This window comes from Lathamus discolor, chromosome 3 (genome assembly GCF_037157495.1).
Source record: "Lathamus discolor isolate bLatDis1 chromosome 3, bLatDis1.hap1, whole genome shotgun sequence".
NCBI lineage: Eukaryota > Metazoa > Chordata > Aves > Psittaciformes > Psittacidae > Lathamus > Lathamus discolor.
This window is the reverse complement of record NC_088886.1, coordinates 88,663,282-88,690,062: the sequence shown is the minus strand read 5'-3', so window position 1 is coordinate 88,690,062 and position 26,781 is coordinate 88,663,282. Positions and strand designations below refer to the sequence as shown.

Below are 26,781 nucleotides of genomic sequence, written 5' to 3'. Positions count from 1 at the left end.
CTGAACAACTAGACCATCTCTGAATTGAAATTTCTGGAGAAATGTTAATTAAACCCACAAAATTTCCTCATGTGTTCTTCCCCACAAGCAGTTGCTATTATAGAAAAGTCTATATGTAGTTCTTCCTTGCAATGTCTGAGTATCTGGTGATCTGAATCAGACAAAACAATCCCAGTAACCCATATACATTATTTCCACTCTTGCTTACTGCAAAAGCTTGAAGATTATGTTCTTTTTTTCCCCCTTCAGTGATTTGAAAACTCTTCAGCAAAACAGTAGATACAGGCAGGCTTTCAAAATAGTAGCCCAAATAAACAAAAATACATCTCAATTTAATTACCAGGAAAATAATGACCTAGAATGTTTCAAAAAATAATCAGTAAGTGCAGCTGCAATCTCTGTATTGTGTTGCTGTGCTAGGATAATGAGAATTTGGTACGTGTGGATTTGGATAGGTATGTGAAGAGGATTTTTTTCTGATTTTTACCTTCAAAGTGAAAGCAGACAAATGAAGATCATATTTATACACCACATTTTCCCAGTTACCTTTGTACATCAGATCAAAAAGGTTTTATCAGGTTTTTTTCAATAAAAATCAGACAAGCCTCTATCAACAGTTCCCACCAAGACTAAAGACTGTATTAAGGAAGAAAAAAAAAAATAAGGGGGAGGGCAGGGAGGGGAAGGCATATTCCAAACCTTCTACTACAGTTAATATTATCTGCTTGGATACCCTGAATGGGCAGAAATAAGAGAGATACAAATCTGATATTGCCATTTTACTGATGGTGGGATAAATAACAGGACTAGATATTGGTATTCTCCTCTGATTCCCTGACTCCCCCCTCCCCCGGAAAAAAAAAAAAAGGCAGCAAAAAGAAGAGATATTGCACTATATACTGAAGATCATTTGTGGAATATTTCTGGCCAAAGGTGAGAACAATGTCTTAGGTAAGCATCTGCATCAACCAGAAGACAGTGGTAGCAGTATTTTCTGCAAACAGTTATCAAAACTTTTGGCAATATTAAAAAAACCACAAACATTTTATCCTTCTATCCATTTGGAAACCAACTGGATAAGATAAAATTATCTGTTCAAACAGACCTTGGAACATGTCAGGGACAAGAAATTCATATTTTACATGGTAGAGTCAGAAAGGAAATCAGTTGGTTTAATTTTTTTATGGCTAATTTGGATGAACAAATTGAAAACCTGGAAGTGGAAGGCACTCTGTCTGAAAGTGAAAGTAGCTGAACAACAGACAATAACAACAACAAAAAAAAACCCCAAACTTGAACAGATTTATGGAAATGGTAAGCAGCGACTTAGAGGGGATAAAACTTGATGATTACTTGTAGGGAGAAAGTATTACACACATAGCAGTAGACAGATTCTGAGGAGGAAAGACTGGCAATCAGGCAAGGAACCAACACAAGTGTATCAAAAACTAATGGAAGTGTTTACAAATACGCTGGTTAAATGAAGTTAAATGAAGTTAAAAGAAGGTACAGAGCTAGTAATGAAAAAGAAGTGGACATCTGAATTATGAGCATTTACCTGAACAATTATAATGAGCTGAAAAATTAGGGAGTAAGTAGTACTAGAGAATCCAAGATTTGCCTGTATCTAATTTTAATCACAAGATATGGCTAGTATATATTTCTGCAGACATATTTAGAAGGCAATTACAAGAGAAAAAAACAGTGCACCAACTACATTGTGTCAATCCAACCTGATTCCTTCCCCTGAGCAATTACCTCACTTCTTGGTTAAAATGGTAGTAACAGAAGTGATCTGTCACCCATCTTACAGCTTTGTGACGGTTAACTTGCTGTCACTCCCAAAAACAAATTAAGAAGATACAAGTTTACTATGCACCAATTTCAACCCTTTTCAGTTTGTTAATAGTCACCAATACATCACACGTCTCCAGAAATTTCATCAACTTCTGCTATCAGACAGTAATTTTGTTCTCTGGTTTACACTGCTAATTAAAATGTGGAATAAGAAATGAAAAATACTAACCAAGTTTGAGTAAAATACTTAAAATTTTTATGAGGACACTGCAAACACATTGGAAATGGAATTCAAAAGTACTTTGGTCATAGAATCATAGAAAAGTTGGAAAGGACCTAAAGATCATCTAGTTCCAACCCTTTGTTAATCTAAATATGTTAGTCTTCAAACAAGTTTAATCTTAAAAAACAGGTTACACCACACTCCCTGTGCCTATTTCAAGCTGAACTGTAAACAGCTGGCCATCTGCAGAAGGGACAAGTCCACTTAAGTACCAAGAAAAACTTCCATCCCTGATCATATGCACACTACAGTAAAACCACAAAAGAGCCTGCATAACCCTATTTTTCGGTTGTTTTCAGAACAGTTCTATCTCCATGACATAAACAGGTTTAGGATAAACAATCCTATCTCAAAATAACATAACCAACTAACAAGGATTTTCCTGAGACTCCTTTCCAACCCAATACTCTTGCAAGTAAATCACATGCGCAATATGCAACTGAGACAGTGTGAGATAAATTCATATGTCAAAGATGGTAGATCTGGAAGACTTCTCTTAGAACTTACTTTAGCTCCAACACTGCAACTTCCAGTACTCCCAGTGCTGCCACTTACTACGCCTGTAAATCTTGCCTCTAACAATTCTTGTCTTCTTGGGTCCAGGCTATGAAGCTCATCCATTGCTCCTAAAAAGAGATAAATAAATACATTATATTCCCTAGTATTTGCAGCGGAATATCTTGCAAACAAGCCAAACATACCACCAGCCTATGCAAAGAAAGGATTTATACTCTCAATGTGACAACGATTCACCATCTGTTACCTAATAACGAATGCACTCAATGAATTCCAGAAATTTAGGGGGAAGTTACATGTATCAGAATAGCCTTGTCAATGTTGGTGAAAACTAGAATGTGTTAGAGGCGTGTAAGAGACATGGAGTCCGTGGTGTGTGATATGCCAACCAGCAAATTATTTATAGAGTAAAAACTAGCTGACAGGAGCAAAACAGTTTCCAGCATAAACCCTCCCAATTCTGCAATCCCCTTGCTCTCCATACTATGAAAATTGTTTAAGACACTGATAACCGAGACAAACAAGAATCATAGTGGGAGGAAAAAAAAAAAAGAAAAGAAAATCAGAAGGTAGACCACAGACCCCAACACATGCAAGGGAATGCAGGATTATATGGAGGATTGAAGGGCAGACAAGCAAGGAGCAGGATCAGCAATATGAGAGGAGCCATGAGTAACAGAGATCCTTGCACAGGTGGTGCCTCTGACAGAGCCCTGCTAAACAGGGTAAAGCAGTGCTGCTGGCACTGGCAGGGAAATGAAGATGGAAGGAAATGGAGGAACAAAAGGAGTTTCTGATGAGCTCAGCCTACATGGGTAGGCTGCAACATGATGTGCAGCTTTCTAATTTGTATTTAAATCACTTATGTCTGTTTAATGAGTCTGAAAGACGATCTAGACAAATAGTCTTCCGTATTTACACAAACTGCATTCTTTGTTTTTATCTTTCCAACTACTTGAACATTCAGTTTATCTTCAATTGGAAACATTCCAGTTGCTTTAAGTAAGATATTTAATGCCAGTCTTTATGCACTATTTCATAGCATATTCCTCAAGTACCATATAAAGTGATATAGCCTTATCTTTTTCAACTAAGACACAACTTAGCAAGTTTGTGCTTCTCAGTCCCAGAGGACAACACAGCAGTTAAGAAAAGACATTATAGTAATAACTATATATATTCAAAGTGCTATGAAAAAAGATTTTTGGAATTTCATTTTAATGAAAATTTTTCATGAACTTCGACCTATCAGCTAATCATCCTGACACCCAAGGCACCAGCACAGCCAATAATATTATCACCAATGAGATAATATTAGACACATTTTTATACAACTCTCCAGTATCTCACCAAATTTGGCATTCAAAAACTAGACCCTTCTGTACGACACATTTTGGCCACTCCTTGCCATGCAGCTAATCCTCCTGATAAGAAAAGCACAGGCTCTACTATTTGGCTAATTCAAGTTGCCCTTGTTCCTGTGGGTCAGCAGACGATGACAAGTGGGGTGTCAGTGCTTCTTTAGCGCAAAGCCTGGTACCCAGACCTTCTCCGATGGAAGAAAACCACACCAAGAGAAAAATGGTTGAGAAGGAGACATTCGAGAACTGTCTGGCTGGCAGAGCCTTCTTTTGAAAAAAATCAAACTGCAAGCGGTGGTTTAAGGATCCCACATTTTGTTTCTGGAGGTAGGGAAGTTTACCCAAAGCAGCCACATACAGAGCTGGAGGTCTCTCTTCCAGCAATGCAGGAGAATTTTACCCACTTTGAAACTGCAGCTGGTGTATTATCAGCAGTTGTTAACACTGATTCTGAACTTGCCTAGTGAAAATTCCCCCAATTTCTACATATTTTAAATTGTAAGCTCTCCAGGGTAAAAACTGTTTTACTACGCGAATGCACAATGAAGAACAATCAGGAATCCTCTTTAAACACTTGCTTCCTAAAATATGCTTGTGTACTGCTTCCAAGAGTTTCAAAACCAAATTGTGCACTTCTCATATGCACAAAATATACTTCTTACATTTATACATTGCACACAGATGTGTACAGTACACCCTTCCTAGGATGTATGTAATCTGTAACGGGAAAGTATTCCTCTGAAAAAGCTTAACAAACTAAGCACACCAGATTTGTCACACAAGTTTAAATTATTACTGGTTTGCTTCGTAACAGTGAAAGTGTTTAAGTGTATGCCACTCTGAAACAACCTATTCTAGTTTACCAAAGCAACCCGTTTAATGAAGCATTATTTTGATTTATTAGCCGACTTGACAGTCACTGCCCACAAAAGTTCAGAGCTTACTTAAAATTACTGACATTCTAGCAATTACAAAACATGCATATATTACAGAAACAGATACTATCATTTCCTATATTGTATATTTTATGAAACACAGGAAAGCAACAACCACTGTGGACAGCTAAGGCACATGCAAAGTGCTGCAGGGTAAAATTGCAACAGCAGGTCCCACATACTGTATCTAAATACTCATGTACTGAATAGATGGCACCCCAGGTTACCTTACAAGTCAGAATTGTAATTTAGCAGGTAGAGGGGTATTCCGCAGCACAGATGAAATATAACCCTTTTTTTCTTTCTGCTCAGATTTTAGAGCCCGCTCATGCTAATGAATACACTGTATCCTCTTCATTATTTCTGCTGGAGTGGTTTTTGTCATTATGGTTCGGGGGGGTGTTTTGGTTTCATTTTGGCTATTGGTATTAAGTATCCAGAACCAAAAATCAACATGCACTCCTCCATTCTGGTCATCTAAAGGACAAGACAGAAAAGCTGGATTCAAACTTTCTTTCAACACAGAGTAAATCCTATGAACATCTATTAAATTGCCTTCCTCATTCATGCTGTAATTTAATTCACCATTCACTCCCAGACACACAGCTGTTTTTTCAAGAACACACAGTTCTGTACAATTCTGCAGTTCTCAGCACAAGTTACCTGCTCTTAAAGGTACCATGAGCTTTAAGCCACTCCATGTAAGGGACAAAAAAAAAATCATTTTTCTTAGATACCAAACATTATAAATTCTCCTGCTGCCCACAACATCGGCATAACTTACAGTTTTGAACATGTACCCAGACTTACATGAACTAAGCTCATTCTTACCCCTGAAAGCCAACTCTCTAACTCAAAGGACACACAATCACATTCTGCAAGTACCTTCAGTGTATTTACAATGATGCTAAGTGAAGGACTGGCACTGCTACAATCCACTGCCATTCAACCTTCTACTACCATCTGAAACTCACAGAAAAGCCCTAAAACATGCCACTACTTTACTTCTTGTAACTGCTTTTGGAATGTTTATTCTAGTATTATTTTTAAAAGTTACCAACACTACCTAGCTCTTGTGTTCTTTGGGACTGGTGGTATCTTCCATATTAATTTATCTTTCAGGATCACACAGCCTCTCCTCTGAAAGCTAATATAACATACACAGATTTCTTGTCCCGGAGAGTACACTTTTTGCAAGAATTCTACAGAAAAGAACTCCAAACTCCTCTGAGAATATGTTGAGCAGCGGGTTATGTCAGAAGTCAAAGTTGTAATTCAGACAAGCAATTTATAAGCTCTCTTATGGCATTCAGTATAAAATCAATTATGCTGTACTTTAGCTTAGGGAAACAGATATGTAACGAATCAGAGAATTCTTCATGGTAGTTTGAATTTTCCAGAACTGGCGACAAGAAAATAATAAAGTGCAACTACACCTGTATCCCAGGTCTTGACACCTCCAAGTATACAAATACTTGCACAAGATCTAGTTATTTTACCAAATATTTGCTCATATCTGAGTGAAATTGACATTTTAGGAGAAAAACTTTAGCAGTGAGTTGCAACTGCAAGTCTTCACCTCCTAAAACTGGATCTTTTGGGATTTACATTTACTACAGTGTCTATCTCAAAACACTGCTAGACTACCAAGCAGCATCACAGACCCAAACACAAAGGCCTGACAGACGAGACATATTTCTCTTTTCCACTAAATATGGAATCAAGCTCCAAGACTCAGTCTTTATCTCTGACCCTCTTACTACCCTGAATGGACTCTTGTTATCTGGCAATCAATTACAGCTTGGAGATGAAGGAAGCTCAGCAGCTTCACACACTGTCAGCTTTCTACAATGAAGATAAAGTTCATTATGCAGAAACCAGATCTGTCTTTGAACAACCCTCCAGATTTGACTGAGGCTCCCCCATCCCCTGAATGCAAGGCCAGCACAAACCACCTATCACTTAAGTGAAAGGCATACTGGTTTGATCTGATTTCTTTAACAGAGTTATTTGCATAGAGCTTTTAATGCCAAAGCAAAATACTTCAACATGGAGACATATCTATTGAATAGAAGAAGACACTTCAACAGTAGTCCAAATGTAAACAGAATTTCCTGATGTGCTCATAGAGGGCACTTAGCTTTTTTGGTAACACACACGGTATGAGAATTATTCCAACATACTAACAGCAGATAAACCCAAAGCTTTAAAATATCAAAAGCAAAACAGACTGCAGAAAATTACTAAAAACAAATTCTAAAATCTTTATTCAGTCTCCTAAAAAAAAAAAAAAAACAAAAAAAAACCGAAAGTCCACACAACTATTTCTCTTTTCTTTCACCAACACGGAGATGCACCTTGTCTCTGCATCCATGTGTATTTCCTTTTAAGTGAGCTAGTGTCTTGTCTCATCGGGAAAAAGAAAAACAAACCAACCGAACCAGGCTCTCAGCTTCACTCTTCTCTCTCATCTTTCTGGAAGTCTGAACTTTCCTTATTGTGGAACCAATGAGAAAGGACTTTTTCAGTCTCCAGGAAAACAGGGCAATTGATCAAACGTTTCTGCTTCCAAAAAAACCCAAGCTATTTAATAACAAAATATTTTGAAGTCAGGTAAATTCTAGCAATTCACTGTCATGCTGATCAAGGTTTCTTTCTATTAATAGTAAAACTTCCTATTTATTATAGCTTGTACTTTATCTTTGCTTCAGTACCTTACAAAGCCAATTGGGAATAAAGCAACGCAGAACAATTTGTCAGTGAAGGAACATACAGAGCTCTAAAATACAAGTCTAATCAAGTGAAAAAGTATGACAAATCAAAATACAGTAAGACAACAAACTCTACAGAGTGGATCCAAACTTCTTGATTTTTAAGTTGGAAAAAATGACACCTGGTCCACTTAAACTAGAACATCTGTGCTGTGAAATTGTGAGACTGAGCCAAGGAAAAACAAACCAAACCAGATCAAACAAAACAAAACAAAAACCAAAACAACACAAAACCACCCCAAACAACCCCCAAAACTGACCTGTGTTGCTAAACCATGTCTTGAATAGTCTTTCTTCCACAGCATGTTTTGGGGAATCACAGAACACAATTGGAAACAGGCTTGAAAACTACTAATGTGCTAAGAAAACAAGTTGAAATGCTCATACAATCACATAAACCCAAGCATCAGAAATATGAAAAGACTTAAATTCCAAGGTAAGAGTAAAAACGCAACCTGCCCTTAGCAGAAGGCTTTGAAGGGCATCACCATCCCATGCAAGCCACAATCCCAAGGCCCCGGTGATTCAGGACTGCAGATCCAGCAGTCGAGAAGGTCCCACTCAACCTAAATTGGCAGTCAATAGGGCAGACAGCAAGATACAAACTCTGAGACCTAAAGTAAAACAAATAAAAACAAAATCCCTGAACTATATTTATCTCCTAACAATAGCTACATAGCCAAAGCTTAAAGGACACCAGGGTTCCATCTCTTCCAAAATGCCTAACAAAAAAACAACAAACTGCAGATTACCCATGACAAAGTTTAACCTGAACATTTAGAAATGTTTAACATCACTGGTTTTCCAATGAAGAGGATAAAAAACTTTTACAGATGACTATGTAGCTACTAGAACCTCCAAGCAACAGGTAACATGAAAAAGTTCAGGGTACTACATTTGAGTTGAAAACCATCACCATAGCTGAAGTCAAACAGCAGCAGTAAATACAACAGCAAAGGGGAAAAATACATCCAGATATTCAAGCAAAACTAGCTGTTTGAAAAGATCTTAAGTGATAAGAAATTCCTAATGAGATATGTATCTAAGTGCAGGGTCAGGAAAACACAGAATCAATTTAATTAATCAAGAGTAGTTTTACATGCACAGTGAAAATGCAGCATTTCTCAGCACTTGAGCCACTGACACTGAAGCACACAACACAGAAAACTAAGTATAAAAATAGTATTTCTCACTGAAGTTCTATTCTCTATTTAGGTACCCCCTTTTCCTAACAAACACCACCACTACAACTACTGCTAAGGTGCCCAGGTGAACTCAAAATGCTTTTCTTAATAATCTAAAGAGAGTTTTTATGCCACAAAATTAATCCTCTTAAAATAAGAAAGACTGTGTCCAAAAGAATGGGCAGAGGGATGCAATAAGCTAAAGGTTACTAGTGCTTATGGGAGGCTGGGGGGGTAAAAGAAAGAAGGGAAAAAATTGGATAATTAGCAGGCATACAGATCAGGCTTTTGTCTACATAAAATCGGTGGGAGGAAAATAATGTGATAAATTTTGTCCTAAAAAAAGCACAATTATGGCAAATCTAACAAATTATAAGAAAAAAACCACCAGCTTCCATATAAACATCAGAAGACAGTTCTGACAAGTAAAACTTCGGTGTCTGCTGATTACAGCTGTATGACTGTTGGATGCAAACTTGTTAAAATACAAAATAGAGAAAATAAGGTTTTCTGACGGGGAGATAAAACACTCCAAACACAACAATTCTCACCGACTTCCTGTGAACTAAAGAGCTGACAAGGAAGTGCACTTCAGATAGGTTGTTGGGTTACCTGGACTTTACCACTCAACCTTAATTCTCCGGGTGCTCAGAGAACAGGAAGATGTTTCCTGTGTCCCTTCTCTCTCCAAGATGCAGTCTATTTCTTTTTGGAAGTTTAAGTTTTGGAGGGTTTTGTTATGACTGCAGCTTACTTTTTAAAAGTGCTGTTTGAACATTGTTTATTTCACTTTTTCCAAAGTTCAATGGTCCAGAAACTTGATCTAAAACAAAAAAAAAAAAAAATAACTTTGGCTGCTGGATAGATAAGTAATTCTCTGCAAATCATTCCACAACAGAAACCAATTTTTTAACACTGAAAAAATTGTAATGATCACTGGACTTCATCTCTGTGCTGCCAGTTTTTGGATTTCAATTGTCTAGCCAACAATCTGGAAAGGAAAAGTGAATTACAGAGAAATATGTTCCTGAGGGAACATCTGCTAACACCCTGCAGAAAGACTTATGAATGAACTACTTGAGCCAACTCCAGACTAGTTAGCAGACATTTCTGTGTAACAATTTAAGAATGTTTAACTCTCCCCACCTTTCAGCTAGGCACCCTCTTCTAAGGTTCCCTTGGCCATCATGTTTCTCCCTCAGACGGCTGTAGGCAGCAGCAGAAGAGCTGAATTTCCAAGTTGCCTCCCAATGTCTTTATCTGGCCACAAACAACATATACTCATGTGTGTGGGTTTATGCCACAAAGATGGCAACTCAGAATGGCTCATTCAGACCTCAGGGAGTGATTCATACAACAGAGAGAACAATAGCTCCCCAAGGGTCTGTTCTATTGTAACGGGGGCTGAACCAGGCATGCAACTATGACCACGGCAAGCTGGTGATGCCTTGTTTCTGACAAGTCCCTCTGCTAATCCAGCCCCTCGGAAGTACAACTAAATTGCCTTGAAGCCACACATGGCTCAAGAGCAATGCACAGGCCTCTTGAAGCAACAAACAGCTCTTATTTCTGAGTGGCAGCATTTTTAATACATGTTGCATACAAAAAACTGCACTTTCCTTCAACACCACAGACAACAAACCTATTGCACGGGTGTAGACACAACCTGCCTGAGGTGCAGCACAGCACCTAAGTACTAATGTAGGAAATGGAAAGACTTGAAAACAAAGAAAAAAACCCAACTGATTAAGTACCTTTAAAAATTACATCCCAAACCTGAAAAAGACAATATGCATGTCTATGACAGTTTTCAAGACTCAAGTCTGTCTAACAATTAATGGTGCTGACGGGTCTGAAGCTTTTTGCAATATTCACTGAAACAGGCATGCTGTGTCTCGTTCCAATCCTGGTTGTTATGCAGAAAACAAGTCAAAATTTAGTTTTATTTGGCATGTGAATCCTTACATTGGTTGGGTTTTAGCCAGACCTTTCTTTATGCTAGTTCTTCCTGAAGGAATTCTTCACAGACCACATTTTCCCCATCTTAACCCAGAAATTATTATGCCATTATTTTTTGCGGTCTCTTTTTCCATATTAATGTTAGAAGTTGGCAAGTATAGAATAATTAATAAAGAGAAAATAAGATACAGCGTAGAACATTCAACATGGCATCTACTTATCCATTTCACAGACTTCTAATGTAACTCCCATGTGCACCATGTACAGGAAGCGTTAGCATAGCAAATACTGCTATGAGCAAGAGACATGACAAGGTTCCTCCTGAGTCTGTTGAATAATATTCAACGTGATGAATGAAGGGGGAAAGGACAACTGATAGATGATGCAGTACATTACTAGCATCTTGAAAGTTGTTTATCTTGGAACTACCACCCCTCAACAGCAGTAAGGAGGCCGGTATCACTGTATTTTCTCTTTTCTTCACACACCTTAACTAGACAAAAACTGAATTCAACATATCAGTTCATGTACAGAGGAACAGAAACATCTGCTGTGCCCAACAGCAGAACAATCCACTCAGAAAAAGAATTCCCCACATCCAAAATCCCTCTCCTTGTCCAGTAATTCCTTCTAGGCTCTTAAAACCAATACTGACCTAAGCAAGATCAGAGTGTACTTCCTATATTGAAATCCCAAACTGCAAGAACTTTCTCCATCATGAAAGCCCTCTTGTATCAATCAAAGCAAAAAGATGCTACAAAAAATACTCTGCAGAAAAAAGTAGCATCAGTGAATAGTATCATAGAATCATAGAATGGTTTGTTTGGGTTAGAAGGAACCTTACTGATAATCTCGTTCCAACCTCCCTGCCATTAGATGAGGCTGCTCAAAGCTCCATCCAACCCATCCAAACCCCTGAACATTTCCAGCTGAACTCATACAACTAAGAGCTTAAATAATAAAAAAAATGCTAAAAACAGATTTCCAGAGTTGTTGGCTACAATACCATACGCAGAATGAGCCTGACAAAGAAGTCAATGCTTTGAACATATATAAACCAGATGGCTGATATCCTGAATATGTTCATTACAGCGAATGGTATCCATTCCTTTGAAACCTGTAGCTATATAATCCCAAGTGTTGTATTTTCCTGATTTTTTAGAAACCTGGATTAGTCGCAATTGTCCTCTATATTATTCTGAACTGCTAAGAGCAATCAAAGAGTGGGTTCTGATCTGACAGAAGGATTTTGATGCCTGTATTAACACCACCAACTTCTACTGCTTAACAGGGAACCGGCAGAACCAGTGTTTCAAAGAAACAAGTAGATTTGTTAACTTAGTCTTCACTGATTGTTTTGCACTCTTTACAGCTAAAGACGGTGATACCCATGAGCAAGTTTATTGACTAGTTGACTTTTGCTACCTGAAGAGCTTCTCTAAGCATTTAGCTCATTTTGAACAAGTGTATAGGTACTGAAAACAAATGCATTTTCAGTAAAACTTTTTGTAATGACAGCATCTGATTTGAACATCTGCTACAGTGATGGAATAATCAGAGATACAAAGCAATCGTATGAAGCGCTTTTAATAAAGTTTAAGACCACTCGGTGGATAAAGAACTGGCTGGATGGCCGCACACAAAGAGTTGCGGTCAATGGCTCGATGTCCGGCTGGAGACCGGTAATGAGTGGTGTCCCTCAGGGATCGGGGTTGGGACCAGTCTTGACATGGACAGTGGGATTGAGTGTGCCCTCAGCAAGTTCTGACACCAAGCTGTGTGGTCCGGTTGATATGCTGGAGGGAAGGGATGCCATCCAGAGGGACCTTGACACGCTTGTAAGGTGGGCTGATGCCAACCTTATGAAGTTCAACCACGACAAGTGCAAGGTCCTACACCTGGGTCGGAGCAATCCCAGGCACAGCTACAGACTGGGCAAAAAAGAGATTCAGAGCGGCCCTGCAGAGAAAGACTTGGGGGTGCTGGTCGATGAGAAAATGAACATGAGCCGGCTTCAGTGTGCGCTCGCAGCCCAGAAAGCCAACCGTATCCTGGGCTGCATCAAAAGGAGTGTGACCAGCAGGTCGAAGGAGGTGATCCTGCCTCTCTACTCTGCTCTTGTGAGACCTCACCTGGAGTATTGTGTGCAGTTCTGGTGTCCTCAACATAAAAAGGACATGGAACTGTTGGAACAAGTCCAGAGGAGGATGATCAGGGGACTGGAGCACCTCCCGTATGAAGACAGGCTGAGGAAGTTGGGGCTGTTCAGCCTGGAGAAGAGAAGGCTGCGTGGGGATCTAATAGCAGCCTTCCAGTATCTGAAGGGGGCCTATAGGGATGCTGGGGAGGAACTCTTCTTCAGGGACTGTAGTGACAGGACAAGGGGTAACGGGTTAAAACTTAACAGGGGAAGTTTAGATTGGCTATAAGGAGGAAATTCTTTCCTGTTAGGGTGGTGAGGCACTGGAATGGATTGCCCAGGGAGGTTGTGAGTGCTCCATCCCTGGCGGTGTTCAAGGCCAGGTTGGATGAAGCCTTGTGTGGGACGGTTTAGTGTGAGGTGTCCCTGCCCATGGCAGGAGGATTGGAACTAGATGATCTTGAGGTCCTTTCCAACCCTAACTATTCTATGATTCTATGATTCTAACTGTCAGTTATGGCAGCAACTGGGTAGCCTACAAATAGATCCTTCCTGATGTTTCTTGTCATCTCTGACCATTATAGTCTGTGCCTGCATAAATGGGATACTAAGGTCTCAGAAGTCTCACCTAAGGCCTTAAACAACCACATCAAGGTTCCATGCAGCTTTCTCCTGGAAAGGGAAGACTCATTATATAGTGGTACGGTCAACAGCAGTTTTGTTTCTTCAGAGTTAAGAACAATGGTCTGGTTAAAGAAAAACTACACTAAATTCATAGCTAAATGATTGTATACTACCACGTTAGAAGAAAGATGAGAAGAAAATATGAAGAAAATATGGTACCCCTGTGTATGCTTTAGTTTACTGGAGATCCTTGGTCAATCAGAAGTAAAAAAAGTCCTTGCTAGTGCCCTATACAGCAGTATCAGTGCTGCTCTACTGCAAACAATAAACAAATATACAATACAAGGATGAGAAGTTTATGCTTACAATCCCCCTATAACATAAGAGAAGCCTATTTATATTTCACAAAAAGCATGTAACATCTTGGTCAAAATTACACAAGACGTCTGCGGCAGAAACACTAAAGCACTGTTTTCCTAGGTAGCAAACATCTGCCTTGAACATAACTTTATGTCAAGAGAGATAAAAACTAACACAGCCTGGGCTGCACATATGCAGGCGACATGCTGCCTGCCTAACTCTACCAGCTCCCTTTTCATCTCTATGTAGAGAAATCTGCAGCAATTACTATTGCTTCCAGACAGATCTGTAAAAAGTAACCAAACAGAAACAGAGAAGCAAAATTTGCCCATTTCAGCTTCATTTGCTGCAAAACCAGATGCTCCGTGTCCCCTTGGGGAAGAGGCAGTAAGCAGGGAGAAGCACACTGCAAGTTCATGGGTCACTTGTTGGCAATGCAGACTAACAGGTCACAAGATAACACCAGTTTTGTGATACTTTCAAAAAGCGCATCACGTTCTGAACAAAAGCTCGCTACATTCCATCTATTTCTATGCTGAAAACAACTAAAAGCCTGGAGCAGTCCTGAAGAATAAAAACATCTACCTAGAGAAATACCAGAAAGTACAGCAAATTTCATTTGCTGCATTCATTTATTAGGAAACAAACAGGGAGCTCTAAACGCTCTAGTCCACGAAATGGCTGTACTGCAATGATTAAAATGGCACAGACCTTTGGCACATATCAAAAATAAACAGTGTTTTCAGCTATCTAACAAAGAAGTGAAAAGGAAGTTAAAAGCAGAGGTCACCTACGGAGCAGGAAGAGAGTGAGCAATGCCCCCTCCCATAGGGTTTTTGGTTCTCATCCTCACTCTTCAGAAAAAGTAAACCATGAAGGAACAAATACAAATTGTGCACCTTCTCCCCAAATAAATTTGTCTGGAAGTTAACTATAGGAAAGAAAGGCAGTCCAAAATCCCTCAACAATGTCACAGAATAAATTTATCATACCTTTTTAATACCAGTCATTTGGCATTTGAAAGCTGTATTTGCATCAAAAGAAGTGTGTTTCAGTTGTTAATTCCCTGTATTTCCTAATTTCCTTACTTCTGTAACTCCCATTGCCATTTCTGCCCTCATGATCTCCAAAATCTTCCCAGCACAGACAGTCCACTGACTGTAGGGGCAGAGGCAAGCGTTCTGCTCCCTAAAGCACACAGGATATAACTAAATGCTGATCACAGTATGTAACTCTCAACCAATGTTGTTTTCACCATGACATGGTAAACAACATGCTACAAATAAGAAATCAAGCAAAAAAACCCCTGTCTTTCCAAATACATTCATCTATTTCACTCATAACATTATGTTCAACTAAAACTTCAACCCCCATATACTTATATAAGCAACCACAGTTTAACATCAAACATGTACAAAAGCTTATTGCACCTCTAAGATTAAACTGGGACAGTAAATTCACCTCTAACTGTAAGTACAAGACTTATGAACCATTTTGGCTTTTGAACCATACCATCTTAAGAAAAAAAGGCACTAACCTCAAACAACATGGCCAGTTTCCTCTCTTCAAAATATCTGTGTGGTGTATACAGCATAGAAAATAGTGATAATTGAAACAAATAAAACAAATTTACATTAAGAGATTTAGGCTGCCTAATTACAGCTTTGTGAGAAACCATCACACCAGTGGGCAGCTCATACAACAGGTACACCTCCCCCCGCCCACGCTGAGAGGGCCATGCTACGTCCAAGGTGGCTCATGATTTCTCCCTTGTAGGCAGCCTGTCTGTAGGTGGTGCCCACAGAAGGTGCTTCTTAGGTTTTGGTGGTACTCCTTACGGGTTTGTGGCTTTTTAATTTACAATTCAACCAGCAGCTTCTGAACTGACAGGACAATCCAAACTTCACTGAATAGGGGAAGAAAGTAATTTCCATGAAGTCCCTAGTAGGGAGGAGCCTCTCAGAATATGGCTCTAAATAGAGAAATTACACACACATAAAGCTGACATGTTAATGACTACGCCTATATTTTCCTAGGACTTTGCAGTACTGCTCCCATTCTGAACAGGGAAAAAATGAGACTTGTATGAAATCACACATGAATCAGTTAAAAATCAAGTTTAAAGGTAAGGGGAAAAAATATTTTCAACGTTGTACTCTTCTTTCTTACAGCACAGCTACAAAGCCTATTGATACCAACAGTGTACATTAAATTCAGTTGCAACTTTGTGTACTGAACATTTTTAAAAATTCAGCACCCACCCAGTGCACAGACAAAGAAACATCCTATGTAATCATCTGTCAAAAATTCAGTTTTAGTGTTGCTCAGCATTACCGTTAAAGAAATCTGCTTTACAGCCATTTCTCCTACCCAGCGCTCAACGCCTAATTTTAAACCAGCTTTCTTTTCTGCTATACTATCACTTTCATTCATGTTTTAGAAGAAAGGGATTCTCATTCCTTTCAGCATAGCCCCTTCCTGAGAACTGCCCATCTTGCACATAGAGCAAACAGGTTTTAGCAAACTGACTTCATGGAAGAAAGTCTGTGATCATGTGAATAAAATTTCGTAACATAAATCACAGAATCATAGAATAGTTAGGGTTGGAAAGGACCGTAAGATCATCTAGTTCCAACCCCCCTGCCATGGGCAGGGACACCAGTTAAAGCCCTGAAAACGGGCAGATTTTTAGGCTTTGATACTTGAAAAAAGCCCCAAACAAATGGATTCAGGCATTTATTTCAAACATACTTCAAGACACCAGTAAAAATAATTATGTGCAATTAACATCATCCACCATGTAGAAGCACTCAAACACTCAGCTCATAGTACTTGTTCCTCTACGAAACTAACCACAGCTCTTCTTCGTTAAAGGATAAGGATGCTACACCAGCTTCTGTGGACTACTGTGGCTGCAATTTAAGTAAAAACAAGTGTGATCCAAGTTCTCTTCCCCAGCTGACAGGAAGTAATGCAGGGCTTTTCCTGAAAATAGCTCATACCAGATGCAGAGGAGGACGATGGAATTCTTGGATGGCTGAAGCAGGCCTCCTGGAACTTACCTCCTACAGCCAATTTGACAGAGCCAGAGGAGCCAGTGCTACCAGGAGGTTACCACACCTTACCAACAGCTAAGAAGTGAGGATGCCTTTCACTTGGCATACACTTAACATGCATGCTCCCACACTCCTGACTTTGGGGGTGACTAAACCAACCTAAGTACATGGGAGATTTTTTAAAACTGAATAAATCTATCAACAAATCTGCGTCAGACTTCGAGAGGATCCGGAGCTGAGCCAGGCTTACCTCCACCAGTTAGAAAAGGCAGAGAGTCCAAATGAGACAGTCAGACAAGGCTAAAGCCCTGACGAGTCTCCGCTGCTTTGGTGCGCTACCTCTGTGGCAAAAAGACAACTGAAGTTTAAGAACAGGTAAAAGCAACGGTACAAAACCACACCAGTGAGGAGGAAGCTTCACCGGCAGCAGTTCCCAGGGAGAAAAGCCGGTGGCGCCGGAGGCCGCCCCCCTCGCCGTGCCGTGCCGTGCCGTCCCCGGTCCGGCAGGGCCAACGGACAGGACGCGCCCCCCTCAGGTGGCAGCCGGCAGTTACAACCACCACGCGGCGGCGGTCAGCACGCTCACGTGATACGGCCGCGTGACTTTAAAGAGACAGGACAGCTTTTAAATAGCAGGTGCTAAACGCCAACGCAACTGAGCGAGTGCACCCGCAGAGGCTGGTAGAACGGTCGGACAAATACCAGCCTAGTCTCCAACGAAGCCCCTCTACATCCGTAACAGCTAGCCACGCCACCTGGTTCGGTAGCTACCTCCATCACTAATTCGAACACTATCTTCATTTACTGCTTTTATGTAACAAAACGTTGTTCTGCAAGTACTACATCCTAACACAATTATTTATCAACTGAGAGAACTCAGAAATCACTCGGTATCTTTGGCTTATTCATGCAACAAACCCAACAGATTCAATGACTCGATGGATGTAACAAAAAGCAATTGTGATGACCAGTCTTGAATTAAACCCAAAAGAAAATGAGGAATTTCTATTATTAAAGACTTAAAGCATACTCATAAAGTATGTTATTTCCCCAAAATCCCTCGTTTGGTCTTTTATCCACAACAACCTGAAACTGGAGTTCACCTTTTCTCAAGAGGTAGCTGTTGGCCAAGCAGGATTTTGACACCCAAGGTAAACCAACACTCCCCTCCCGTCTTTTTAGACACAGGCACCCATGAACTCTTAACTGCACAAAGCACTTGTGACTGCTGCGAGCACTACAGTCCAGTGCCCCCACATGGTAACACACCAGGGGACACGAGAGGAGACACTCCCGGCTGCATCCGCGCAAAACCATGCCACCGAGTGCACTTCCAGCTGAGTGCGGACGGTCAATGCTTGAATGTCCGGAAGGTTCTGGCTCCTACATCGACTGCTCCCTTTGTCAAAAACTACCTTTCCTCCAGCAAAATCAACACCATGCACAAATGGAAACTGAGCACAGGGACCACAATTTGGGGAGGAAAATGATAGTTCAGAGAAGCCCAGGGGAAGCAGAGGAGCAGGACAAGACTGGAGGTCACTCCTGTGGCCCAGCACTGGTCAGGAAGGGAAAGGGGCAGTGGGAGGAGGCAGACTCAGGGACCTGGTTTAGGGGAGAGCACACACAACCCACCCAGATAGTGGTGCACTGCCAGATTCTGCAGCTCCGGACAAGTCACTGGTACTGCTGCCTCATCATTGCTTCCCTTAGAAAAATGGGATTTCAAAGCCACAAGAAGAAAAAGAAGTAAAAATAGCAGGTTCTCTCTCTCTCTCGTATGGACAAACTTAAAGAAAAAGATTTAAGGAAAACAGCAGGAAGGTGGTGTCAGATGCTGACAGAGGTCGGTGCCTGTTGTTTGCACTTCTCTGGAAGAGAAAAACAAGTGAAAGGCTCAGAGAGAACAGCACGTTGCGATTTAGCCAGGAGAACAAATCAGGTCAACTTTCAATCACACGACACAGAGAAGGGAAAAAAAAAAAAATAAAAATCACTATTAAGGTCATTTACTGGAAATTATTTTGTTGTCATAGCTTCAACATTTCATTCCCAAATTATGATATATGTTGCAAGTACGGCAGGGAGAAAAAAATACAAGAAATGTAACATTAATGTATAATCTAATATACAACCAGACTCTGCTTTTTTGTGAACTCTACATGTTTCTATTCTCCTCTATGATTCTGCTTAGAAGCAAACACCTGTATAAAAAGCTAAAATTCAAGATACAGCAAAACTGTCATGATCAATCTAGGAGCCAAATTTTGTATCATCTGCAGTATTCATCAGCAGGTTTAACAAAATCACATCTTTGGAAAAATGAACCAGGTTTTTAAGCGTGTAATAACAGACAACAGGAATTTAGAACATTTTTATTAAAAAGCAGATGAAATTTTTGTGTAAGCTGAGCTTGTTTATAAGACTGCTATGGGGGATGGGGGGTCCTAACAACATTAGTATTCCTGATGACTAAACAGACTGCTCATCAAGACTTCACACACACATTTTGTGTATATATAAAAGTGTGTACATGCATGATATAAAAAATTGCCTCTTCCTTAATACTAACCACTTGGATGTTCTGGATGCGACAGCATGTATCAAACAAGAGGCTGAAAAAAAGAAAATTATCTATGGATGCAGAATACAAAATACCATCTAACAAGGTAGCAAAGACCATGATTTTTGCCTTTCACAGTTTGAATACTGGCGTTACCCCTCTTAGGCATTATTATTATCACAATCATTTAATAATACAATTTAATTAGAAAGAGGTAATACACAATCTGATTATGTAAGTAGAGGTAAATTAAATAGGCAATGAACTTCCCAGAAAGCAATCGCATACTGAAGCAATAACCTGCACAGCAAAAAGTGCTTTTTGTATCTCATTTTAAAATCCTAAACCTGCATCTTCAGGAATTCCTCTGATCTGTATCACTTTAAAATACAAAAATCCCACTCATAATGGCTCTTCATGACACTAAATACGAAGGTACTATAACAAGAATTAGTCTACTTCATTGAAAGTTGAAGCTTGCAGAAAACTTGCTAGATAGCCTTCTATCATAGCTCTGTACTGTGAATAAAACTACTGAAACTAAAATGCAACACTAGTAATCAAAAATTTTCTAGACCATGTATCAAAGACACAGCAACCACTCCCGAACAGCCAGCTCAAGGAATAACTGACTTGCAAAAGAAACAAAAAACAAACAAAAACCACAGTGACAAATACCAATAAACCTATTCTTAATAATCTATAATCAGCAGTGCCACAGCTAAAATTACTTCATGAACATAATCAGACTACCATAACTCTTCACACCACCATGTAAGTTCTCATCTAGCAGTGGAAGGGGACACACAGGGGGAAAAGAGCTGCTGCAAGGGCAGCAAGACTCTCACGGATATACCTTAGCATGACTTAGCGCTAACAAAGGACTTTTACTTTGAAAAGTTTCAAAACTTCTGATACATCTTTTCATAAAACTTTTGACAGAACTGTTAAAAACAAATTAGTCTCTATCGAGACTAAGACAATTTGCCACTAAATTAAGACTTCCAGTAAATTAAGACCTCCAGGTCTTCATAGGAAAACAAAATGTTTTCCTACAAAAACATGGTATTTGTAAAAAATAAAATAACAAAGCTATTTCAAAGTTACTGTATATTTCACTATACATATTTATTGAAAGAAATTGTTTAATTATGATCTTAGATGTGCAAATATGGTTGATCTGTACAGTGATATCACTTACAAAAATATAAACCCTGCTGTAAGTCACCAGTGTCCATGAAAACTAGAACTTGTCCCGTAAACAAACATGTTTTAAATTAGAATTCTGTGTATTTAATTTAAAACTGCACATTTCTACTGATGTTAAAATGAATACTATTAATTGTGTATGTTTTCAATTGCTTCATAATGAAAACATCAACTTACTAAAGGACACTACTCTCATTTCTTTTACTAGGAGTAAGCTAAGAAACGGCAAAGCCAGCAACCTCCCTAAGGTCCAAAATAGCTAGAAAGAGGGGTTTAGGCCACGAAAAAAGAAAAAAACCAATCAAAAAACACTGGCAGAAGTACAGCTGCAAAATTTAGGACAAAAATGGGGAACTTACGAGAATGCAGCATTAACTAGGAAACACAACACTTAACAAATACAGCTATGCAGTGCACAGGCCTGATTAGCCTAAGCCACAAGAATGAAGGAAAGAAGTATTATAAATCCTGCTGGTAGTGTCATCTGAGTTTTTCTCCATAGAACCAAGGAGTCCAAGAGTTCAGTGGTGGAGAAATGAGAAACACCTCTGTGATGCCAAAGGCAGACACCCACCAAGTGAAGACCAGATCTAAATCAAATTCTGTCAGACTTACAGGAGTTAAGAAAAGCAACTTAAATATTTGTGTATTTAATGTTACTTTCCAATTGCTGCCCTTAGGTAGCAGTTCAGAGGTTCTATTACTTACCAAAAAAAAGAGAATTTGCAACCCACCGGAAGCTGCAGGACAGGGTGCTTGAAGCTATTACATGCCTTGAGCTCCAGGTACAGTCATAAAATTAAATATCTAAAAGGTTGGCTGTATGTGACATCATACCATGGATTTTTCTAGAAGCATCAAGATTACCTGTTATTCTTAAAATAAAAAAAGAAAAAAAAAGGTATTTTTCTTCCTTTTCTCTTATACATACAGCTGTATTAGAAGTCCAAAGAATGCGAATCTTGCCAGTCTCCAAGTAATTCCGCTTGGGCTTCATTTCCTGTAAAAGGCACTCTGGAGTTTCTTACCACCATCCTCATCTCTTAAAGGAGTACAAAGTGCTTTGTTCTTAAGGACATTATAAAGAAAGCACTGTGGCCTTTAAGTTTCCACCCACTTAGAACTGTGCAGATATGATGAGGCAAGATACATTGCTTAATGCTCCTGCTGCCACCGCTCAGCATGTGGAGGCAGTCCCAGGGAATACAACCTCTCTGTGGCTTTCTGTTTCATGTAAGAGCTTCAGTAATCTCCAAAGCAACCAGATTCCCATCACAGTTGTGTAACCATCCAACAACCTCCAGCTTTATCTCTGACTCCTTGGAGGATATTCATCTGTCCCAGGACATCTCCAGCTAAAGCTACAATGGCCTTTTGAGTACCGAGTTGGTAATTTTTCCTAGTTGTTTATTTTAAAAATACACTCCAGCATTAAACGCTTAAGCTAAACTTGACGCAGTAAGAATCTATGGTGAGGTTTAAACTTTACGATCCATTAAATTCATACAAGGTAAAAATACATTCAAATGATATAAACTTTTATGCTCTGCTGGCAGCCAAACCATCACATCGCTGGAAGCTACTAGCAGGATGCCAAATCGGAGCTCTGAGCTACTTGACTGGCTTTCAACAGCAACCGCTTCTGCCATTTTTGCCTGTTCAACCACTTCAACAGTTGGTTCACTTGGAACTGCTGAAGAGCAATGGACAACTAGGAAAGTAGGAAAGCCTGGCTTTCTTTTCCAAATGATGAACAAGAAGGAACGGTGACTGGATTTGATCTATTAACTCCAAATCTAACAGGGTGAGATGACAGGAAATAACAGACTTGTGTCACAAACTACAGACTATTACTTTATCTGGTTTCAATGCAAAACACATTTGGATATATTTGTTTCTTCTTATGTATCTAGCATAATTAGGATTCATTTTAGCTAGCTAATAAAGTTAGCTAAAAGCTATCTAAAGCATGGGGAACTATGTTTCTTAAACATTAAGAAACTGAGCTGCATAACTACATAAATGCATATAGATGCATATCCTCCTGCCTGGCAAAAGGCATGATCAAATTAGACCAATTAGAATCAACTTTTCTTTAGAAAAAATAATTAAGCACAAATGCAAAATAAAATTAAAAACAATTATTTAATCAGGATTTCCTGCTTGCTGATTTATGTCATGATTAAAATTAGTAATATAATCACTCTGATTTCAGTCAATCCCTCTAGCACAGACCCACCCCCAAAGGCTCGCACAGCCCCAGCCTTCCCCTGTTAAAACTTCAGCCCATCCAGCCTCACTTTAAGTCCTTCTTCTCCATGCTCTGGGGACTAAGTTTGTCAAAGGTCAGTTAAAGCTTACAAGCATTCATATTCCCGCCACCTAGGGAAACACTGGTTTGCCAAGATTCTTCTGCTGGCATATTCCAGTGCTTGGCTCAGGAATTAAAGAAAGGAGTAAGACTGCCACAGGGGTGGCTGGGAAGGAAGCACAGCCTTAGGTTTCACCCTAAACAGAGCATCTCAATAAGGATGGAGTCAAAATGAAGGGAAATGTAGGATTCAGAATACCTTCTGATGCTTACTAACTCTTCTCTACTGCTACCAAACTCAACCTTTGAGTACTGAACATAAAATGCAGTGCTTGTCCCTTGTCATCTTCAGCAACCATTAGAAGTTGTCTACTTGCAAGCCCACCTGAAAAACTGGGTTATATTATGGTCAGTTTCTGTTTAACTGCTCTCCAACAATGACAAGTGGAGCACTGGCATTCTCAACAGCAAACCTGACCACTCTTCTTCCTCTAACCACTTTCACCTCCACTCAGAGCAATTTGGCAAACCAAATTTCCCTTTTGCTCTTTTGCAGCAGAAACACACCAAGCCAAACAGGAAGAAAAATATAATAAAGCTCTTCTTCCCCCTCCTTGTGTGCTTTTACATTTTAGGGGAGCTACAGGTCAGAAAATGCTTCACTGCATAAACAGTTTTCCAACTTCAACATTCTCACATGTGAAAAAAAAACCCACCTCAGCATAGGTGCAACAAAGTGAGTATGCGAGTAATCTGGTCTGGGAGCAAATACTACTTCAAAACACAGCCTTGTATCCAGAACACAGAAAGCATACAGGATTATTTAAACCTGACATATTTCCATTACCTCCATTCTTCAGGTAGCAAAATTCTGTAGACCTAACTTTGACCATGATGCACATATATACAGTACTCTTTCCCAGGACTCCCAACAGTGTTTTGCAATCATTTAGAAGTACCCAGCTTTAAGAAAATCCAAAGAAGTGACAAGACTAATTGCTTATTAATAATAACTGTGGTCTGCAAGTTTATTACAGCTTACTGAAGAAAAAAATTTACTTGCTGAAAGAAACAGCAAACAAGAAAAAATCATAGGGGAAAAAACTGAAATAACAAACTTTTTCTTTGAATGGAGGTAATAAATACATAAATAAATACAGCCTGTCCTTAAACATATTGATTCTCTCTCCCTTTAAAATAGAATAGGTTAATGGGAAATTCCATTCTAGCAAGTTAAAACAGAATTAAAATAAAACAAGCACCCAAGCACTAATTTGCTCTATTTATTCTCTGCAGCACTTGCCTTTCAGAAAACCAGATTCAAATAAGGACCTATATTAAAAAAAAGGGTCACCTTTTCTCATTTGGGCATGCTACAAAATCTCACCAGAATTTGGCACTAGCATCAGCTCACTATGAGAAACACATCTTCAAAAAACCAGCAACAATATCACAAGCTAGAATCTCTGGATTACCAGTGGAACAACATGAAGTCTTCCACAACACCTGCTCATGCTACAGCCAGCCCAAATAATGTTTCATGATTGCTGTGCTCATCCTAAATAAAAACATACCATCATCTTTAAATGTCAAGTGTTCCTGTTTTTCTCTGTCCTCACGTGAACTGGTCAAATCCATCAAATTCTCAATCTACAGCTGAATGACAAAACCCAACAAACTTACTGAGAACTGACTGGTTAAGCAAATAAAGCAGTTGAGCTTTTACACTATAAGCAAACAACAGAGACAAAAAACAACCCAGGAAGATTTAGTAAGATCAGGTATCTTTCATGTTGATGGACTAATACACTATATGTAGCGTATGTGATACAACCTGGTATCTAGAAATATTTTCTAGACTGGAAACTTAAGGAGGAAAAACTGTACCTTTATGACAGACAACTACCATTACGTTTTAGGTAACAATAAATAATATACATTTATCAAATTTAATAGAAAAAATTACCAATAAAATTTGTTACTCCTACAGCACTAGTTCTCCAAAGTGTTTCAGATACATGTCCTGAGTTTATTTACCCTTTTGTCATCATATGCTAATTTGGCCTCAAATTTGAAAACTGAAATGCACACTCCTGTCATGGTAATTCAAAGTTGTATTTGGCATTGTTTTACTTTTAGTAAAGTGTCAAAAGCCAAGAGCACAAACAAAAAATTACTTGCATCATGCTTGACTACCAGACAATGTGGCACTGCTTCTCACCTCAAAAGAGAAGCTATTCTAAAACATCCGTATGTACTTCCCAAATCTTGGAGGTGTTGGTTAAGGAAGAAGCTCAACATGATCTGACAACATGCACTTGCAGCCCAGAAAGCTGCATGGAAAGCAGTGTGACCAGCAGGTTGAGGGAGGTCATTCTCCCCCTCTGCTCTGGTGAGACCCCACCTGGAGTACTGTGTTCAGCTCTGGGGCTTCCAACTTAAGAAGGATGTGGACCTGTTGGAGTGAGTCCAGAGGAGGACACAAAGATGCTCAGAGGGCTGGAGCACCTCTCCTATGAAAGCAGGCTGAGAGAGCTGGGCTTGCTCAGCCTGGAGCAGAGAAAGCTCTGGGGAGACCTGACAGCAGCCATCCAGTACCTAAAGGGGGCCTACAAGAAGGCTGCAGAGGGACTTTTTACAAGGGCATGTAGTAACAGGACAAGCAAGAATGGTTTTGAACAGAAAGAAGGTAGATTTAGATTAGATATAAAGAAGAAATTCTTCACTGTGAGGGTGGCAAGACACTGGCACAGGTTGCCCAGAGAAGCTGTGGATGTCCCATCCCTGGAAGAGTCCAAGGACAGGTTAGCTTTGAACAACCTGGTCTAGTGGAAGGTGCCCCTGCCCATGGCAGTGGGCTGGAACCAGACAATCTTTAAGGTCCCTCCAAACCATTGCATGATTCAGGAAATTTCTTCTGCCTCTCTGCCTTGTCAGCAGTGGCCTAAACATCCCCCATTTACAAAACAGCGTTTTCCAACTACGTGCTCTTGTCTTTTTAGTTGCATGCATAAAGCAGTCAAAAGTTAAGAAACTTCAAACACGAAGTTGCATGACTGCAATTATGTGAGTTGTGGCATAGGATTTAGGCCACGATCACATACCTTATGCAAAATAATACACATAACAGTCCTCCTAAATTCCCAATAGCATCTATTGCATGGCTTTTGAATAACTGACCACATATCCCACACATCAATTATTGGCATAGAAAACAACTGACATAACTACAGACATTTACAAGTGTCCTGGGTTCAGCTGGGTTCACTGAAATGCAAACAAGAGACAGTTCTGGTACAATGAAAGGTATACAGATAAAACTGCATTTAAGTCCATGCCAGTCCTTTCATTTTAAAACCTTAAAAGATAAAGTCAGAGCCTTTCTTTTTGCTTTCTCCGTATTACAGCTTCAAAAAATATTTTTAGGACTTCCTAAATCAGGGTGCTGGAGGTTTCTGTTCTTAATAAATCAGAATCCTTAAAAGCCCATAGAGAGATGTGGGCTTTTGCCAAACTTTCACAGTGAATCACAGGTAAGGTCAAATAAACTACATCACACATGGTGCATGCAGTGAAGGCCTGTGCATCCAAAGGCAACATGAGTGTAACTGTCACAGAGGTTTGAATCCACAAAGGGGAAGGCCAACCTGGGCCACAAGCTCAACCCCAGAACTGAATGCACGGTAACCTGGAAATATCATCCACCCAGAAC

At 39.6% G+C, this 26,781-nt stretch overlaps 1 protein-coding gene across 3 annotated transcripts in view; it reads right to left on the bottom strand.

Annotated features, from left to right (window-relative positions):
• TLK1 (tousled like kinase 1) overlaps nucleotides 1-26,781 on the bottom strand; it is a 72,877-nt gene that overhangs the window by 40,638 nt on the left and 5,458 nt on the right. For all 3 annotated transcript variants that reach the window (XM_065670397.1, XM_065670398.1, XM_065670396.1), the window contains one exon: nucleotides 2,588-2,706. In XM_065670397.1, coding sequence (XP_065526469.1) covers nucleotides 2,588-2,701 — 114 coding nt within the window. In that variant the 5' untranslated portion in view covers nucleotides 2,702-2,706. The remainder of the gene's footprint in view (nucleotides 1-2,587; nucleotides 2,707-26,781) is intronic.